Source organism: Numida meleagris, chromosome 3 (assembly GCF_002078875.1).
Source record: "Numida meleagris isolate 19003 breed g44 Domestic line chromosome 3, NumMel1.0, whole genome shotgun sequence".
NCBI lineage: Eukaryota > Metazoa > Chordata > Aves > Galliformes > Numididae > Numida > Numida meleagris.
This window is the reverse complement of record NC_034411.1, coordinates 75828105-75849370: the sequence shown is the minus strand read 5'-3', so window position 1 is coordinate 75849370 and position 21266 is coordinate 75828105. Positions and strand designations below refer to the sequence as shown.

General features: G+C 43.4%; 1 protein-coding gene across 1 annotated transcript; it reads right to left on the bottom strand.

Moving 5' to 3' along the window:
* GABRR1 (gamma-aminobutyric acid type A receptor rho1 subunit) lies at window positions 712-19020 on the bottom strand. The gene is made up of 8 exons (XM_021393137.1): window positions 18856-19020; window positions 17451-17518; window positions 14984-15207; window positions 12549-12631; window positions 11226-11366; window positions 10590-10742; window positions 4515-4711; window positions 712-3831 (listed from the first exon to the last, which is right to left on the bottom strand). Exons 1-8 carry the CDS (start codon window positions 18872-18874, stop codon window positions 3544-3546), a joined length of 1173 nt encoding a protein of 390 aa, XP_021248812.1. The 5' UTR covers window positions 18875-19020; the 3' UTR covers window positions 712-3543.

Sequence of the window (21266 nt, the reverse complement as noted above, 5' to 3'; positions counted from 1 at the left end):
TCTTTGTGTAGACACTATATATGACAGACCAGTTTTGATGCGTGGTTGTTTTGCAGGGTAGAGTGGTGCTACATACATGTAACAGCAAGCAGTGCTTATGTAAACCAAGACTTTGAGTTTGAGAGAAGGTAGGAGGCAAAGCTCCCTTTAAAATCACCTTTGCTGAGGGATATCTGCCTCAGAAATAACGGATCAGTATAGGTGAAGTATTGTAAGCAGTTTCTGAAGCCCATGAAGGTGGTCTTGGGGCTCTCTCCTTGTCCCTCAGGGCTTGCAGGGAGTTGGGTTCTGTTCTGTACTGAGTCAATTGCCCAGGCATGAGAGATAGAAAACTGAAATTTAATTATTTGATTATTATGAGAATATCCTTTTACTGGTTGCTTTTCTTCATGCCTTTTCATTATTCTGTTTCTGACTGAAATATTCCTTCTTGTTCCTTTGCCTTCTCAGTAGTTAGTAACATTCTGAAACACAATTAAAGGCCTCAGTCTCCAAAGCTTTTGATGTGGACACAATCCCAAGCAGAATTTGTCTAAGCAGAACCCACCCAGACCTGCAACAGACTTCAACCTCAAAAAACAGCATCATCCCAGAGTGGTCTTGGGCTGACCTCTGAGAAATTGGTCTTAATCATATTACAAATTAATGCCCTAGGTGAGATGAGTGAGAACCGTTAAATCCAAACAGTCTCAGGGAGGGGGGGGGGTATGTAAATGCCATCTTCTCTGATTCTGAGATGCATGCTTGCTCCTTATCAGAGCTGTGCCTGTGAGATCCTGGGGCTTTCTGGTGCTGTGGAATCTTAAGTCATTCGGTATTTGACTTGATTAGATCCAGAGCAGAAAGGTCTTTGTACATGTACAAACTCATGGAGATTGTTCTTTTGAAGGTGGGAAGCAGAGCTGTACAAGTATGGAGTTTTGGTTTTGATGGTGAGCATTTGTAGAAAAGAACCAAAACAAAGAAACCGCTCTGATTTATTGTGGAAATGAGGAGGAGTGCACAGCATTAGTGTTTGGATACAAACCAGTACACTGGAAGGTGAAAAGTAGTTACTGTGTATGAAGTATGTTTAATGGCTGCAGTCCTTAATAGCAAACACTGGCTGTATCTGACGTATCCTGTTCTTATACAGTACATCTATATACACATTTACATAAGACTGAAAAGGCACTAGTTTCCAAAATAAAACATAAATCATTTAACAATATGAATCCAGACATGGAGGTTGTGGAGTCTGTTTAGGAGGCCATGTCAGAAGGGAGGATTTCACAATCAATGGGAAGTTAGAAACCAATCTTCCCCTGGAAGCCAAGGAATCTGAAAGTCCAACTCCCATTTGTATCTCCAAAATCTTCCTCGATTTTCTGGTTAATGTCCCATAAAGAAACATGTAATCCTGAAGCAATTTACATGGTGTCAGCTTCTTATATAGCTGGATAGCTGACTGCAGTATCTGGCACTCCTGTCCGTGCTGTTCTTACAATTGTGGGAGCAAATGGGTTCTTAGGTTAGTGAGGACCTAAATATGTTCCTGTGTGAGCAGTTCCCAAGAAGTCTTGGAGCTCTCTGTGAGGAAAGGTGCCATCAGAACAAAGGAGAGCAGGCAGTCCTGGTGCTTCTACCATGGTGATCTTTCTACTTCCATCCAATTAAAATGTTACATTTTAATACAAATTTTTAATCTTTTGTAGGAAAAAGAAACCTCAGTGGATAGAAATACGATATGGTAAGAAGAAGTTAAGATGGTATGTGCATGTGAAGAAAAATCCATGTAGAAATCTGTAACAGCTATCTCATGGTGACAGTTTGTCTTTTACTAATTGTAGTTTTTGTGGTTTCAGTGGCGTGTCGGCTGTAAGCACAAGAGGCCGCGTAGGTACATCTTGCATTTCACAAGTTCAGTAGTTATAAGAAATGCTGAGTACTTGTACATGACATTTATTTACACATGAAATTAAAGCAGCAGTCAGCAGCGTTCAAACAGCTGTAATGCCTGTGTCACAAGTATAATGCATGGAGTCCAGGGCAGGCTTTGTGTGAGAAGATTCATGTTCCTTCTGGAGACACCACTGCTCTAGTTTTATTTTCAGAGCAGCTACGCCTGAAATATTTCACTACTTCTACGCTACAGATTTTGCATTGTACAGATGCAGCGTTTATGCTGGCTGACTGCTCTTCTGAAGCTGTGATGTCCAGTAGGAACTGAGGTGAGCACTGCGTGCCCCCAGTGCCAGCCTTGTCCTCTTGCCCTGCCCTGGATGGGTCTGTGCCTGCTGCAAGGGCCTGCTGGGCTGTGAGGTGCCGGGGAGAAGCAGAGTTGCTCAAATGGACCTTGGTCTCTCTCATGGTGGGAGCTCCTTTCCACTTCGTTCCAAAGCTTTCAGCATGGTAACTTTACAACTGTAACGTGGTTAGGTTAGCAATGCAGATATAAAGTCATGGCATCTGCTCTGTCACCTGCTGAGCACCTTTCTGCTGGGCTTTCACTATAAATGGATGGACCAGGCTTCTTCTGGAAGTGTCCGCACTCACCAAAGGCTTTGGCAGGGGCAGAACTTTACAGGCTGCAGCAGTTCTTGGCGTTCAGGCTGCAGAGAGCTCTCCTGTTCCAACTGGTAGCACCGAGGCTGTCTCAGTGAGAAGTGGCTTCTCCTACAGTGGTTGTATTCTTTTTGTAGACGCCCACTTGTCTTCACCGGATCACTTTGCAGAGAAATCTTTTTCCTCTCCTAGGAAACTCAAGCAAAACTCCCACTGACCCAAATAAGCAACTCCAAGGAGAGGTCCTGCGTTTCCCAGAGGATTTGGCGTCACGGAAAGCCCAACTTTTGTTCAGACTGATGGATTCCTTGGTAAATGTACTCTGCAAGTTATATTTTAAAAGGTTAATCGATACAGCTTGGAAATACTTCATTGTTTTTAAGTACAATTGAGGCAGCACAAGTCTGAAAGGTTTTGCTGCTTGGCTCTGTCAGTGCCGTGCTTCCAGCACTGCATGCACGGAGCAGTGAAAGTTGCCTTTGGCCATTAATAGTCTTGCTGAAGCGTTTCCCAGTACTGGACATTTTGTTTTTGCAATAGCTGCTTCTGATCTCATCCTGCAAGCACGCAAGCGTTTGCATATCTTTTGTACTTATCGGTGCTAAATGCTGTAAGTCTGCTGAGTTGAGAGATATATGCGTGTGCTCAAATACTAAGAGAATTAGGATTTGGGGGGCACAAAATGGAAGTCACACCTTATATAAGCAGCTGGCAATTAATGTCACTCCTTAAAGTAGTTTACAGTGGCCTGTGAGGCACAAGAAGGAACATAGCACAGCTTTAAATATGTATAAAGTTTTAGATTGGATATCTTATTTATTTGAAATGTGAAACTTGCACAGTCATATTTGCCGCAGATGAGTTGCATCTAGTAAAAAAAAAATTGAAATCCTGAAAAAAATCAATCTTCAAATTAATTCTCTATTTTCATTCCGTTAGCCTATGAGACAGTACTCTGATACCCTGCCACAATACACTGTGACTACAGGAGTTATGTGTTTATGAAAAAATGGACCAGTATATCAAATTAAATAGAATGTATGCACCAGGGAATATTATCCTGGAGTACTTGTCGATGGCGTGGGTGTCGATCCGCATGCTGACGTATCTCTGGTTTTTCCTCCTGCCCGAGCCCCTCTCGGACCCCAGCGCCAGCTGCACCATCATTCTGTCCTGCTTGTCCCCGTTCTCGGACACGTAGTGCCCCAGCTCGTTCACATCACCGTCGTTGTAGCTGCCGTCCATCATCATGGGCCGAGGCTGAGGAAGGCTGCACGCACAGGGGAGCTGTGGACACAGGCAAGGGCAGAGCGTTTTGGAGTCATGTCCAGATATACATGGATGTCCCTTTACAGGAGAAAAGCCTGGGGAATTCTAATGGCTGGGATATAAACAGGACAATGAGGTGGTGGAGTGGGCAGCAGCTTTCTGCTTCTGTTCTTTCACGTCCATCAGACACAGAGTAATCACAGAGAGATCTCACAGATCGTAATCACAGGGCTGTCTGTGGGAAAGTTCCTTTGCTTTAAGCACAGGTATCAGGGCATAAATGAAGGTGGGACGTGTACTTAGAAGCTGAGAAAGTTGGAGAAGAAGGCAGAGGGGAGCTCCAAGGAGAAGTGTATCAGGTTTGCCCCATTTGAAGAGAAGAGCCTAGGTTGACATTTTGGGCAGTTACAATTTAAGGGAATGAACGCAAAAGGGGGAAATTGGACCATTGCATATAAGTTTAGGGCTATATGCAGAGGGAGATAATGCCTTCAGATCCTGAAGAAAGAACAGCTAACTGTTGTCTGTGGCAAACCTTTATAATCAGAAATGCTTCACTGCTGGTGTCTTCTTGCACACACTGTGTTTTCCCAGGGCAGCTGAGAGCAACTCACTGTAGGTGCAAACTTCTGAACAATTCCAGACATTTGCCACACTTCTTCTCAATGGCAAGAAACTACAGCTGAGACTGCAAAACTCACCTTATCCCGGAGTTTCCTCTCCTTCCGCTCTTGCACTGTGGTCAGGTAATTCACTGCTGCGTATTCCAGCACCGAGAGGAAGACGAACACAAAACTGACCCACAGGTAAATGTCCACTGCTTTGATGTAGGAAACGCGGGGCATGGAGGCGTTCACCCCAGTGATGATCGTAGACATGGTCAGCACGGTAGTGATCCCTGGGAACACAGCAGCAGAGAGATCCTGTAAGGTTTGTGCAACCTGAACTCTTCATCACAAATAAGGCTACTGTTTCCTGACATCCAACCTGACCTTTTCACGTCTGTGTGATGGATTTCACTGCCTGAGGAAGGTCTTTCTTACTCAGGTTTCTTGTCTTTCCTGTGGGAATGGCTCTAATTCTGATTTCTTACCGCACCACTGCCTCCAACCTATGGCAGGCAGCAGAGCTTTGAGCCTGCACTACCTGCAATCCGTTGTCACATGCAGGACAGTCTTGTGGGGAGTACAAATGTCACAGCTTCTAGTTCAGCTCCTCCAGCTGCTGCTTCCACCAGCTTCCCAAGGCTTGTATGTTCCATCTGCCCCAGGAAATCCTGCTTCTTGGGAAGTCACCAGTCAGCTCCCCCACTTGGTGCGTGTCTTCCTCTCAGTGATAATACAGCCCACAGGGCAATGCTGTCATGCATTACTCTGGTTGTATGCAATGAACCCACTAGCAAGGACATGAGCCCCCCATAGTTTGGTGTTGCCTGGGCTCCTTCTATCACAGGGCTAATTATGGAGTGTTAATGATCCCCTTAAAAGTTGAAATGACATATTTCAGTGGAGCAAATGTCAGATGATGTACTTCTGACTGACAAAGAAGAGCCAGGGAACACAGATGCTTTAGGAAGCAACAAGGAAATATCTGCAAATTGTCCTATACCTTGATGTCTTTCTTGTAGTGAGAGGCCCCAAACTGAACACAGTACTCAAGATGCTGCCTCAGCAGTGCCAAGTACAGAGGGACAATCACCTCCCTGCTCCTGCTGGCTGCACTATTTCTGATATGTGCCAAGATGCTGTTGGCCTTCTTGGCCATCTGGTTCCTGTTCAAGCCAACTGTCAGCTAACACACCCAGATTCTTTTCTTCCACACAGTTTCCAGGCACCCTGCTGCAAGCCTATGGCGATGCGTGGGGTTGTTGTGATGAAATTGCAGGACCCAGCACTTAGTCTTGTTAAAGGTCATGTTAATGGCCTCAGCCCATTGGTCCAGTCTGCCCAGAGCCCTCTGAAGGGCCCTCCTTCTCTCAGGCAAATTGACGCTTCCTCCCAACTTGGTGTCACCTGCAAACTTACTGAGGGTGTACTCAATGCCCTCATCCAGAATAAAGATATTAAATAGGACAGGCCCCAATACCAGCCCCTGGAGAACACCAGTCTTAACAAATCACTAGCTGGAATTAATTCACCACCACTCTCTAGCCAGTTCTTTACCCAGCAAAGGGTGTACCTGTCCAGGCCACAGGCTGCCAACTTCTGTAGGAGAATGCTGTGGGAGACAAAGTCAAAGGCTTTGCTAGAGTCTAGGTAGGTTATATCCACAGCCGTTCCCCAGGTGACCAGGTGGGTCACCTGGTTGTAGGAAATGATGTTGGTCAAGCAGGACCTGCCTTTCATGAACCCATGCTGGCTGAGCCTGATTCCCTGGTTGTGCTGCACTTGCCATGTGATCTCACTCTCAAGATGATTTACTCCACTCTGCTGAGTACTGTGAGGATATTGTTTGCTACAGTAAATTTCACAATGTTAAAACCACTGATTAGAGGAGTCCCAGGAATTCTTATCCTACCTAATTGCAAATCAGAATAAAATCAGAAGTGAAACAATATAATAAAAAACAAGGCAGCAATGCTCTGACTGCTCTCAGACAACTCCCTGCGTGAGCAGAATTAATATACAGTATTGTTAACTACAGCTGTGAAATGGGAGGGGGTAACACGTCAGCTCTGAAGCCCTGGGGAGGAGGCTATAAAGTGAGACCCATGAAACATGGAATAGAAACCAAGTTAAAGGGAAATAAATCTAAAGCCCTGCAAACAAAACTACAGGAACAAAGAAATGAGCTATGGAAAACTGCATTAACCCTAGGCATTCCCAGAGCAGTGATGCCCTGTCTACGTACTAGCATTATTTTGAGTCTCGTGGAAGCATTCCAGAAACGAGGTAGAAGTGAAGGAAAGGAGTGTATTTTAACTCCTCCTGTGCCAGGCCCAGAAAGGAACAAACTCCTTCCTCCTGCTTAGGGAGAAGTTACAAGGCCAGAAGTAAGAACAAGTGGTGCACAGAAAGCATAGGGCCTGCCTGTTGGAGCAAAGGCTTATCAGTAAGTAAGTAATAGTAGTCTATTTCCACATGTATCTATACATGTATGAGTGTATGCATACGTATATATTAATTATATTAATTAAGCTGTTCCTTAAGAAAAATTTGTGAAGTCTTTTTAGTAAATACAGAGAACCAATGTTAATATTAACAGGACCAGATGCCAAGAAGCTGAGCATGAGATCTGGATGGCAAAGGGTTAAAATTAGTGGTTTGAATGGAGTGCGCGTTGTTTGCCAAACTGTCATGGCCAATTTATGGCTCCCAGACAAGAAGCACATGTTGACGACTTGCTTGCAATTTTAAACCGTCATGAATAATATTTCTGATTTCAGTATTTTAAGCGGACAACTTTGGCACCCAGTCCTTTGGTTCAAACATCAATCTCTGACCCTGGTAAAAAATAAGGAGGTTACAGTGCATTTGTTTCTCACAGCCCCTGAGCACTCTAATTCAGAATTATTAGCATAGTACAATACTCAATTTCTGTAGCACCACAGGCTGGAATTTTTAAAGTCCTTGAATTTGGAAAAATAGCAAACTACCTCTTTCCCTCACAACCATTTGTGCTGTACGTGCTGAATTTTGAACAGTTTCACCCCCAGAAGATGTGAAATTGCACCAACATAGTATTACACAGTAACTGGAGGAACAGCACATCAAAGGGTGAGGGCAGCAGCAGCAGTACAACTAATTTAACTGCTTTTAAAGAGAGAGAACAGTGATACTCTGTATAGACAAAAGCACTTTTACCCTTTATTTGGATAGTCAAATAAGTTACGAAAATAATCACCATCACTGCAGCCAGGAATGAGAAGCTGCTGATAGTGGAGCAAGATGTACAATTAGTGCAAAGTATATTTTTTTACTTTTTAATGGGGTAGGTAACCATTTCTGAATCTCCCCACCCGAGCAAGCCTTTATTTTCTCTTCCAGCACACTTCAAGTTGACTAAAGTGTGGTGTTCATGTTGTTGTTCCAAACATGAGCAATGCTACTTTTCCTAATGTGTGATCAGACAACTTGGGAGTGGCCATGAACCCATGCTCATGTTGAGTATAATGGGAATATGAGAGTGAAGCCTTAAACAGACTTAAACTCTTTTTTTTGGTAGACTGCCTCTGAACTCACCGTAGTGGGAGGTTATCATTTATGTTAAAAATGTGCATTACTAAGTTTAGTACAACAACATCTGCTTCTACTGTAAAGGATAAGAAAATTCTGTCCACAAATTTCTGAACTTGGACCATAAGTGACCGTGATGGATTGCAATCTCTTAAACAAGCTGAACAACTGATGAACATTAATATCTCTGCAATCAAAGCAACTTGTTCACCATTCCTGAGCACATCCTATGTCAGCTGATTAACCTAAAGAGGTGACCACATGACCACTCTGTGGAGAGATAGATTGACTTTGACCATGGGGTGGACTGTGTTGGCGCAACCAGCCTGTGATCTCAGGATAAGGCAGCACCGTGCTCCTGTCTTTGTTGAAAGAGCAGGGAGATGGAATGATCAGGCACTCCCTGACCTGGAATGCCTGCTGCCTCGACTGTAGTCCTGTCTGTAAGGTACCAGAACTGGATGGTCTGGGAAGGACTGGAATTGTATGGCTGATGGAATGTTCCGGAATTACCTCAGCTGCATTGTATCCAGAATGGAATGTCACTGACTGAAGACAATCACCTTGTGGACCTATAAACAGAGGTACTAAGCAAAGAGCTCCTTGAGCTCTCCAGGATCGCACTGGGCTGTGATCCCTAATGTCCCTCTGAGCTGGGATACCTCTTAGGACAGACCTCCTCCAGGATCAAAGCTCATTCACTGGCAAACAGCAGTGAGGAAGAAGGGTGGGTAGTTCACCAAGGGGGAAATCTCTGGGTGTGCAAATGAGTTTAGAAACCTCACACTACCCTGCAGTAAGTCTCACATGACCCTTGCTATTCTTGAATCTTTAACCAAGTTGGCCTTATGATTGTAGCAAATTCTGTTGAGTGATGGTTTTAAACCAGCGGATGATGAAGTACGGATAAAGTGATGTTAAGGATCATACAATCTAACTTGTGATTTACATAACGGTATTAATAAATCTTAAATTGCTGCTAAATCAAGCCTATGCAAGAATCTATTCATGACAGGAAGTTTGCAACCCAGAAAGCCGACCATTTACCGGGCTGCATCTAAAGAATTGCAGGAAGTAGATCAAGGGAGTTGGTTCTCTCCACTCCACTCTCATGAGACCCTATCAGGAGTACTGCGTTCAGCTTTGGGACCCTCAATCCTCATTAGAAGGACATGGAGCTGTTTGAGCTGGTCCAGAGGAGGGCCACAAGGATGATCAGAGGGCTGGAGCACCTCTCTTGTGAAGAGAGGCTGAGAGAGTTGGGGTTGTTCAGCCTCGAGAAGAGACAGCTCCAGGGAGACCTTAAAGTGGTCTTCCAGTACCTAAAAGGGGCCTACAGAAAAGGTAGGAACAGACTTTTTACGTGGTCTGATAATGATAGAACAAGGGGGAATAGTTTTAATCTAAAAGAGGGTAGATTTCGATTAGATATTAGAATGAAATCCTTCGAGTGTAAGAATTTCCATCTGGGGAAATGAGGCACAGGAACAGGCTGCCCAGAGAAGCTGTGGATGTGCCATCCCTGGAAGTATTCAAGGCCAGTCTGGATGGGGCCCTGGGCATCCTGAGCTGGTGCGTGGTAGCCCCGCCCAGAAAGGCAGAGGTGTGGAGCTTAATGCTATTTAAGGTCCCTTCCAACCCAAGCCATTCTATGATTCTAAATTCTATGATTACATGATTCTACAATTATATGTTTCTATGTTTATATGACGTATAAAGGACTGAATTCACAGGAGTATTCAGAAAAGTTCTCCTAAACTCAGTGCCTCCATCTCAAAAATCCATGTCACAAACCTTTTAGTTCCCTCTGAATGATGTTTCATGGCAATGGATGGTGATTCTAACCAGACATGTGGCCCATTGCCATATCTGTTATTTATATTTCCTCTCCGCTGGAGAACACAATTTTAACAATAAATAAAAGTCTGAGATGTGTTCCTTGGAACAAATGGAAGCAAACTTGGGCTTCAAGTCTGCAAATATACTAGTGGCACTTTGCTAAGGGCAAGTAATCTTCTTCACAATATTTATGTCAACAACATAGCTGTGCTCCTGTGGAGATTTCTCTGGCATATGGCTTCATCTGTCTGAAACATGTTTCAGATGTTATATCCCTCACACTACTCTGTAATCTTATTTAACAAGTTGAACAGCACAGCTTGGCTAACTGTTTTACCACCACCCTCTCTCTTCTAGAAAAGCTCAATGAACTGAAACGTTGTCATGGCTGCTAGTATTGTTTTTCACTTTCTTACTCACTGAAGTCTCCGAAGGATACTGGCACTTCTCTCTGTGTCCTATACATCTGTTAGCAGCAATAGAGGCAGAGCATGGTGTTTGCTCCCTGATTTGCACAATGTGTAACTAGTTCTTGTCAGAGCAGGGAAGGTAATGCACTTGCACTGCGGGGCAAATGGAGAGAGGTACCAGGGCCAGTCCTCAGCGCAGGGGGAATGCATGGCACAGCTGATTTCTGCACCACAAGGCAATGCAGGGACAATGCAGAGGCAGCGCATAGCACAGATGATTTTGTCTTGATGGTCAAAGCCATAACTGCATACAACTGCCCCTTAAGTGTGCTGAGTACAAGACTGTTTTTACCTAAAGGGACTCTGGCAGGAACTGCTCGACGGTCAATCCAGAAGGACACCCAGGACAGCATAACCATGAGAGTGGCAGGGAAGTAGGTTTGGAGCAAGAAGAAGAAGATGTGTCGACGCAAAGTGAAGTTGATGTAGAGACGATTGTACCATCCTGCAGGATAGGGAGAAGGAAAAAGAGAAGTCACACCACCACCAAAGTACTTTCAGATAAGGTGTTATATCAGTGGAATAGTACCATACTTGCTTTTAGGAAAAGAATAGTTAGTCACAGATTATTGCAGATTACAGGAGAGACTCCTTACTGAACCAACTATCATAGTCAAAACTCCTCTCAGGATCACATCTTCCAGAGATAATACAGATAATACAGCCTTTACATTCAGGGACTGTAATTCACATTAAGGTTCTGTGTGATCTTGAAGAGGTGTTGTATTTCCAGACAACCTTATCTAAAGATGGAATCCTAATCTAAAGATGGAATGAGGGATACTTGGTATTTTGTAGGAGCCATGGCATGGGAGAGGAGCAGGTCTAGATAGACCCAAGAGGACCTCCCAATAGACAGTCCTTAATGGTGAAGGATAAAAGCCTGCACCCCTTTCCTCTGACCTCTGCCAGGCATTCTAGTACCCACCTGTGCTGCTGTAAAAGGCAAGTTTTGTGGTAGTGTGAAACTCCTGGATAAGGAACTGGGACAGCGATATCCTCTCATCTGTTTTTAGGGAATCATTCCCATTCTTCCAGTACAGCATGAGGTCATCTTCAGTGTAAGCATCTAGGGAAGCAGAGCAAGCCTCAGTGCAATGCAGTGAGCCAGTTACTACAGCCCAAGTTGTGCTCGCACACCTTCAAGGATACATGTGAGCTTCCAGCTGAAAGGGACAGTGCCACCATTTGACTGGGATCTGCAGCGTTGGTGGGTATGACTGCAGCAAAGAATGGATAAGCTCATTGTCACAGAGCTCAGTCCTGATGCATTTTGTAAATCTCCTTGTTTCTCTTACCATCATTTCACATGTATAATCAGTGTATCAGGTTACCCACCACGTCAGAACTTGAAAAACTGTCCCTTATAGTCATTCTAAAGTCAGAAACAAAGGAAGAGAGACTTAGAGGAAAGAGGGTAACAGGAGGAACAGGCTATTATCAATGGCCCAAGGCATGCAGGAGGACAAATTCTTGAGTAAACTTTCTGTCTGTAATGCACACGTGAACACTACAGCTCTTGTTTTTTTAATGCATATGGAAATATAGTAATGTTGATCCCTTCAGATGGGCTTTAATAATAGCTCTTCCCAGACAGAGAGGGAAAAAAAATCACAAATAACTTTATTAAAAGATAATTAAGATTATCATTCTGTATTTCAAACTTAAGGAGAAGAAATAAACTCTTATAAAGATAGAAGTTTAAAGTGTAGTTGTACAAAATGCAGGACAATTTTATGTAAATCATACCTGGGACAAAGGAGCTGCCTGTGAGCTGGATTTATGGCTCACAGATGTAAGAAACGCCAAGGGAAGACGATTGGCTTGATGGCTCCGTTGTGGTTCCTACACCACAGATGGGCAGATGTGCATGGGAAGGGCACAGAGCCATTTATTTCTGTGTTTAAGAGCTGTGGTGCAGGGAGGTACCTGGGGAAGTGGGTGCTGCTGCGCACCACAAACCTGTGGGCAAGTAACCCAGAGTTCTCTGAGGATGGGATGGCAGCAGGGCAGCCCAGCTGGCTTTTGGGGGCACTGGCAAAACAACACTCACAGCTGGCATTTGCAAACACTGCTTTGTTGCAAACACCATCTAATTCTAGTGAAAAATTACGGGCAGAGAATTTTTCTCAGTCCACTGACTGTAGCTGGAGCTCTCATAGGTTTTGCAGTCGCTGGTTGATATAATTAAACACCATTCAGGTGCCCACAGGGCACAGCACTCGGCTTCCCTGCACCTCCGCTTACTTACAGCTTTCAATCTCCAGGGAGCACGTCTGTGTGTCCAGGGGAAAGCGACTAAAATCCATGTTGCACATCGCTGTTACTGTAACTCTACAAACAATAAAAACCACCTCATTAAAAGCTTGGCTTCACATGGAAAATTGTAAAGCTGCAAGATGTTTTTGAACGACTACTTGGTCCCTGAAAATAAACACCTCCCATTTAGCTAAAGCCATTCTGATGAAGTTAAAGCTATTTTTTCTTCCCAGCAAACCAGTGTTAGAAAAGGTGGCTAGAAAGTTTGGCCATAATAAATTGGTACCGGAGGACACAAATAATGGAGAAGAAAATGGGAAAGGTCAGAGAGAGAGGATATTTTTTCCCTTTTGCTGTCAGATCTTTGCAGAGATCTGTTCTTTCAACAGCTGCCTTGCACAACAGAGTAATTTGGCTTTGTCAAAGCCCAGTGCCATGCAGGATGCAGGCAGTTTTCTCCATGCACTGTGACTTCCACCTGCTCAGTGAAAGCCCAGTGATTGACCGTGGGTGTCAGCCAGCAGAGGGCTCAGGCCGTGCCTCCAGTTAGAGCTGGAGCTGGTGCACAACCAAGACCACTGAAAAGCTCTGCCTCATACATCAAAAACCCTGGTTTTGCTGTAGTCTGATTATGTCATTTTTAATAGCATAATTTTGTGTTTGCACTGGAAGCATCTGTAAGTCTGTACTCAACTGGCTTGAACTCTAGTGAAGTAAATGAAAATAAAAACATAAATTGTAATGGGGAAAGAATTAATGAATTACAACAGGATTAAAGCTCGAAAGGCAACTGTCACATAATGATAAAATCAAGATGCAGTCTCTTATGTTAATACTCCTTATGCATGTCTGGGTTCATGTTGCTTTCCTATCCAGATTTTATCTTAGAGTGACGCTACTTGGCTCAGATTTACTGTTTAGGTGCCAGTGAGGTCTACAGTGTTTTCCAAGAAGAGAGAAGGCGTCTGCTAAGAGCTTTAAAAAGGCAGACGCTAAGGAAAAAATATAAAATATGCAGGCAAAGGCATTCAGCAAAGGGTGTCAGTTAGCAAAGACATCTTTGTTCTTAAGTATTCATATTTCTCTTCCAACCATAAAGTACTCCAGCCTGCAGTTGCCACTGAATAAAATAATGAAGCGCTGTCATCTTGCTATTCACTACCATTTCATGAAGGACAGCCAGAAGTAGCTTGTTTAAGCATAAATCTGTATATGGCAGCACCTGTGTAGTTTGATATTGTTTCCCCATCTTTGTTAGATAGCCAAAACACTTGTGGTGTAGATAATATGCAGCACATAGCTGTAGTTGAATTTTATGTCATTTTATTGTCATTTTGTTACTGTACTAAGGATCTAAGCAAACTTTTCAAAGACATGAGGAACACCTGAACTCTGTTTAATATGCTGGAAGAAGATAAAATCTTTAATAATGAGAAGATAAGCACTTTCCAGGCTGTGAATCCCAATGAATAATACAATAATATCAGAGAAACAAGAAAATTCCTGCCAAACAGACACCGCAAAGGACTTTGTGCCTTACTTTTTTTTGTACTGTTTCTTTTTTTAAAAAGAAAGATGCGTTGGCAGGCTGAGGAGTTCAGCTCAGCCCTACCTCTGCCACTCCTGAAGGTTACGAACGTGCCCTTGAAGACCTCTACAACCATCCCAAGTGACATGTTCTGCAGCCTTATCATTAGTTAAAGTTAAATCTATGCATCTTGGTGCTACTGACCTCCCATAGTCAGATTTTCCTTCTTTTTGTCCTTCGGAATACATTATCTATCTGCTATTTGGCCTACTTATCATGTGTTTTGCTATTTCATTGCTATGGAGATGACGCTGACATTCTTGAATCAGAATATTGTACAGCGGTTTCCTCTCTCATAGGTTTTTATGGGTCATTTGGCAACACTTGTTTTGTAACTGAATGGAGCTGCAGGCATGAAGAAGCAGCACTGATTTTAGTTTCTTTTGGGGAGTGACAGATGCTCCTCAATTAGCATCTCCAAACATGAAAGTAGCAGCTAGGAAGAAGAAAAATCCTGTTTTAATAATCTTCAGTCCTACGGTCAGTAACGTTCAACTCCTTAGTGAGACATCAGATTTATGTTTGGAACTTGAGATCACTGCTATGGAAAAAAGGGAAGAAGAAAGGGGACGGGACACAAACTTCCTAGGAATAAAGCTTCAATCCTACTTCTTGCTCCACTAACCCAATACCCCCCCAGCTGTCCTCCCTGTACGCACAAGCATTTTTCTAATGGTACAGGAAGAGGCCTATTCTTCCTGATGTCAGTGGCTAGTCAACGTCTTCACATTTTTAATTTTTTTTAGTGTGAATTCATGCAAAAATGAAGTACAGGAACCAATTAAACCTCTTTCTTTCTCATACCACTAATGGCTCACGCTGACCAAATGCAGTTTTACCTGAGGCTATAAAGTACCTTCCCATCTGGCTGGACCCGCAGCATGACATTGTCAGTGGTGGTGTCATGGATAAAGGAACGTTTGGAGTGGACAAAGAACATGTCAGGAACCCAGATCTTCTTCACCAGCCTGCCGTCAAATGTCATGCTTTGATTGTTGGTGCTGGGAAAGGACAGTCTTTCATCTTTCCAGTAGTGCCTCAGATAAAGTGTCATGGTGAAGTCCTGCAACATAAAGGTTTGAGTCACAACCTATGCCTTATCAGCATAGCAATGATTTCTTCTCTCTGGTACAAACTGCACCTTACATAGGTGGGGCACATCCGCTCTCTAAGCTGGAGGGGACATGAGTTAATGGGTTCAGAAATCAGAGATCATTCATCCAGGGGCAAATTTACCTCTGAAATACAAACATTTGCATTTTGGTGTCTGTAAGTCACTCCAGGGACCAAAAGGCAGATACACTGAGGCAGCTGTTGGCAGTGAGCACTACCAACCACTTAACTGCCCGGCCTTATGATGCTGCATTTCTGGAGCTGAGAACAACTACTCCAGCAGCTGCCATAGCAGTTTCCTTCTCCTGGACAGTCAGAGGGCACTGCAGAGAGAGCTCTTCCTCCAGCACAGCAACTGAAATATTTTTTGACTCAGTATTTGACTGAAATGTTTTATTTTGCTCTTTCTCCCCATATACTGCACATTCTAGATCAGTAGCATGATCATACTCCTTTCATTCTGTTGTATTTTGAGTCTAACCCAGGTAAGACATATACTTGGTTTTGTCTTTTTACTTATTCCAAAGAAATTGCTCATGTATCCGATGAGAAACGCAGGCACAAGTTTTTGTAAGCATGGTATCTTAGAGTGTAACATAATACATTGCCCATAATATAAGGGAAGTGTGTCTAACACCTGTGCTTGTACAAAGCATTTGACACTGTCCCATACAAGAACCTTATCTGTACATTGAAGAGACATGGATAAGACAGATGGATAACTCGATAGATAAAGAACTGGCCAATGGTGGCACTCAAAGAGTTACGGTCAACAGCTTGATGTCCAGTTGGAGACCTGTGAGCGTGGTATAGGACAAGGGGTAAAGCCTTTAAACTAAAAGAGGGTGGATATAGATTAAATATTAGAAAGAAATTATTTACCATGAGGGTAGTGAGGCACTGGAACAGCTGACATGCTCCCAAAGCAGCTGCCCAACACCAGTTGTGCTGCCATACAAGTATGCTCCTCACTTAGACAAGGAGGAGGTGAGACGAGTGCTCTTAAGAGTACAGAGATGTCTGAGCTTCCTGTGAAAGCTTCAGAGATGTTCAGTGCATTTGCTGGAGCAGAAAAACATTTTGGAAAATATTTCATATTGGAATGTGATTTTTTTTCTTCCAAAGCTAAAGCTGAGCTGCTTAGAGATCCTGGGAATGCTTTAACAGGGCAAGTCCATTACAGGGCTATCTCTCATTCTCCTTCTGTGCTCCTGCTCTCCTGCATGGGCTGCTGTTGTGTCACGCATGCATGTAAAATATTCCCATGGAAAATCTCTTGCAGAGATCACGCCTTACTTTCAGCAGCACTTCGTGATGATGAAAGCCCCTCCAGCAGAATCCAGACCACTTACAGAGCATTTGAAACCTGTTTTCACCTTATCAGTTGTATGGTAGGATTAGAAGGACAGAGACTCAGTAATGAAATCAGCCTGTGCTGATGTTCAGGATGCATGAAGGTTCAGGATGGTCTGAAAAGCCTTACAACAAAGCCTTACACAGGTGCCCAGCACACAGTAGGAGTGACACAACTGGTGCTGAGCCAAAAATGGGCTCTGTAGAAACTTCTGTCCTCTGAAAACTCTTGCCTTCTTATGACTACACACTTCCCAGTGAGCTGGGTAACTTGCTGAAAGGGTTAACCTTTCCTCTGAAGTAAGAGGGACACTGAAATGTTGGGTATTTCTGTTCTCATGGCACTGCTGCCACATGGCAAGTTCTCAGGACGAATTCTAGCGGGGACCAACTTGCCCCCTGACCACTTCAGAGCATGACCAAAGTGAAACCTTGTCAGCAGTGTATCAAAACAGCCTAAACCTAACACAGTAATTGGTCTCCTCAGAGCTTTTAAGTGCTATCACTTCTTAAGAAAATGAAAAAACCCAAATCCTTTGGGGCAGTTTTGGCAGTGTTCTATCAATTTGTGTTAGAGAAAAGAATATGTCAGACTAACTTTTATTCCTTTTGCTTCCAGATGTTTAGAGAGATGAAATGATAGCCTGAGGTCAGTAGAAGTAATTGCCAGCAAATGCACTTCAAAGTGCCCAGGAGACTGGAGTCTCCATCCAAGGAGGAATTCAAACCCAATAGCAAGAGCCCCACGCAGCCTGCTCTATCTCACTCTGCTCTCAGCAGGGGTTTGGACTAGTGGTTTCCAGCAGTCCAGTCCAGCCTCAGCCCTTCTGTGACACTTACCATATCCACCTCGGAAATGCTGTCCAGACTTTCAACTTGGACATCCACCCCTACAGGAATTGCAGGACCTAGAAAAGAACAAAAGTTGAGAAAGTATAAGCCTGGTGGAATAAAGTTTTCTCATCTTAGAAATTAAATCAAATGTTCAGTGTAAAATAGAAGCAATGGTAAAATAATTGAAAGTAGAAGCAATTGGAATTCATAACAAAAACCTCCTTAATAACAATCAAAATCTGCAATGAGACTGAGCTATTACTAACTTTCTCCTTTTATTGTTACATTCTACATCCTTTCAAAATTTAATAGTAAAGCCTCTAGTGCTCAAGGCTAACACTTTTCAGACAGTTGCCCGCAGAGCTCCTACATGCACAGAGAGCAGCAATGGTACAGCAGGGGACATGAGAAATTTGCTCCGAATTTTCCCTCACTTTCTCTGCTCACCTCGCAGGCTAATACCTGACAATTGCTCTGTGTATTTGGCTTTCACACCACTCACTGCTTGGCTGTGGAAAGGGGAAGGTGTTGGGTAGGACTATGCTACAGGACACAGGTGTGTGCCATGGAACTGAGGGCTCCTGAGGTCTGGCTGTCACATCCCATAATTGGGATTTTGATTTTTTTTCTTTCCTCCAGGCTTTGACTAGCCCATCACATACCTCTGGCAATTACAGTGCAGGAGATCTGTCAAGATAAATAATGCTCACATTAGTGGGCTGCTATGAAACTGAAACCTTTTTAAATTAATTGAACATGCTCGTATTTGGTATATTGAGCATTTAGAAATAAAACCTACTTTCATGAGAGTATATAATGGTATCCTGGATTTGAATGACCATCTGTCAGCCAGAAAGGGTAGATAAATTTCATCATTCTCTAATCCACAGGCTGAAAGGAAGTATGTTCCCCTTCATCCTGTTCCCTTAAAGCTCTGGTTGCTGTACAGCACAGCCACAAAACTGTGAGCAAGCATTAGAGCACAGCAGTCTAAATATTTTCCTTGGCGTTAAAAATGAAACAGCCAGGTCAGCAAGCATGGTACGTGATTTGATTATGCACACAAATTGCCATAGTAAGCCAGACCTGTAGAATTTCCCCATCATCCAGGAATACACGCAAAGTGTATTCAGAGATTTTATCAGAAGAAAGTGTCACCGAATATCAGGAATATTACACTGCCTCTAATCGTATCTCCATGACTTCAACTAAGCTGTTTGTTTTTCCAAAGAAGAAGGCCGTTTCACCACACCACTATCCCCCCAAGCATGCCGTGAATTTACAACAAAAACACACACTAGAGAAAGGAAAGACTCTGCTTGTCAATCTGCTTGTTGGCCTGACTAAATGCTGTAGCATAATGAAGTGATGGTGCAAAACAGGAACAGTCTCAAATGTGTAGATTGTGTACCTCCAAAACCTGGTCTCATGCTGAAGTCATGGTCATCTATTCGCAGCAGCTGTTCTGACTTTGTCAGTGGAGATTTGGTGATGTCAGGGCTTCGCTTTAGGATTGGACTACTAGGAAGAGAGAAACATAGCTGTGAGTCCTGCACAGTGCCTGTGAGAGATACAGACTCACTTCACTCCAGTCAAAAAACCGGAACCAGCTCATGTTCATTTTCCCATTAAGCCACAGCCTTGCGAATGTTTACAATGCTTGGCAGCATGTCATTACAAAATGACCTCCATGCTCAATATGGAGCACTTAGGCATCTGTGATGATTCTGACACACTGAGAAAACATTTGTTTTATGAGTTTTTGTCTTTGTAAAATTACCTGTGCTTATAACACAGTTTGGATATAGTCATTCAAATGTATGTCCTAGAGAAATTGCAGGTGTGGGTAAGTGAGGAAACGGAAATAAGGGGCAAGTTTTCTGACATTGATTTCTGACAGGACGTGAGGCCAGGAATTAGGGAAACAATATATAAAATAAGCTACTGGCTGTTGCCCAGGAACAAAATGGAGACTGTCTGGGAACCAAGCCAGGAGGCAGGCCATCCCGTAACTGAGGATAAACTGATTAGCTCCTGCTCCAGTTTTCTAACAAAGATAAAAAGGAGCATTAAAGACTAGAGAGTCTGGGGTGGTCCTTGCAGAAGCTGTTGGAGCTGCACTGAGCACTGAGCAGAGGATGCTCTGCTCCTCTTCCAAATCCACCTCAGGGTGAAAGCGCTATTTGACTGCCCAGCACCTTGGCTGGGATGGGAGCTGCAGCAGCTCTTCTCAGCTACACCATGCCAGTGAAGCCTTGCTGCACTCTGAGCAGCCATATGACAGCTGCTAGGGCAGCAGGAGAGCTCAAAAACACGAGGAAAGATTTTGCTGTTTCTTCGTCTGAAAAAAGATGATATGCTCCAAGAGGCATTTATCTGGCCGTGTAGAAGACAAGTCTGCAATAGATCAAAGAGACACAGAACAACAAAGAAACTTGACAGGGAATATTTTCCTGTGATAAAACTCTTCCTAAATGAGATTGCTTAACCGTGCTGTACTTCTCAGAGCCCCACAGTCATACCACAAGAAATCAACACAACAATCTCCTAATAGTGTTTGGACTATAGAGTATTTTGAAAGATACTCAGTCTCAATTTAATAATTTCTAGGGGTGACGAATCACCTACATCCACTGGTGAATTCTTCAAGTCATTACTTATCCATAAAGGCATTTTGAAATGTGGCCCTTGCTTCTGCTTTAAATTTGTTTAATTCAACCTCTTCCCATGGCACTCTGCTACTATAATAAAAGTGACTGCATGAATGAGAAGCCTAAAAGCCAAAATAATTTCTAATCTTTCTGTTAACAGTGATTATACTGCATTTTTCCTATCTTTGTGAAAAAATCATTTCCCAAATATTGGATGTTCCTATAGCTCTTCCTATTTGTCCAGAAAGAAGTAGGTGAACAAAAGGACTAAAGTAGCAGGCATTGCATACAAGAAAATAACACAGAAGTCTTTAACAAAAGGTTTGCCTAGGAACATCAGTTGTCAGGCAATGACATAGGAGAAAGGGAATTAGTTGGATATCAGACAGAGGTCATAATACTAAGCAGTGGAAAGACCCATGGGATTGCAAACATGCATTAGGGAAGGTTTATACCCAGCTGAGACAGGAGAGTGTTACTACCAGGTCACTAGCAAAGCCTCAGACATTTGTGAGCAGTCTTGGTCGCCGATACTCAGAACAGCACTTTCTCCCTGATATAGGCAGAGGGAAGGGTGAGCAGAGTGATGGAGAGCTGTGGAGGTAGGCTCCATGGGAAGGGAGGGTGCAGGGCTCTGTGGGTGAGTCAGCAGAGGGTGAAAGGGCCAAGCAATACTGCAACGTCAGCTAAGAACAAATGGCACAGAATGGTTAGGATCAAATTAGGGACACAGTTAATGTCTCTAACCACAGAGTGGGAAGGCTCTGCTTCCCTAAAGGCAGGGCTGGAGAGGATGTTTGTCTCCTTTGTGGCAGGGAGATGGTCCTTGCAGTTACTAGGGGTGAGATCTGGTCACCTCATGCCTTGGGACCTCATTCCTGATGACCATACCTTTACTCACATGCATTTGGCATGTTGCCCAAGTAGGCTATGGCCTATGTTTTTTGGGATGATTGACCAATCCTACAATTACTTGCCTCTCTACTAAGCTTTATATTCTTTGTAAGCTTCACTAGCAATTTTTTCACAGGTTTTATCATCCTGTTACTCAAAATACTGAATAACAGCAGATGATAATAAATTTCTACACATTTCTATTTTAAGCAATTTGCTCAGAAATAGTCTTCCATATAAAACGAGGTTCTGATATACCAGCTCCCCAGTTTTTAAT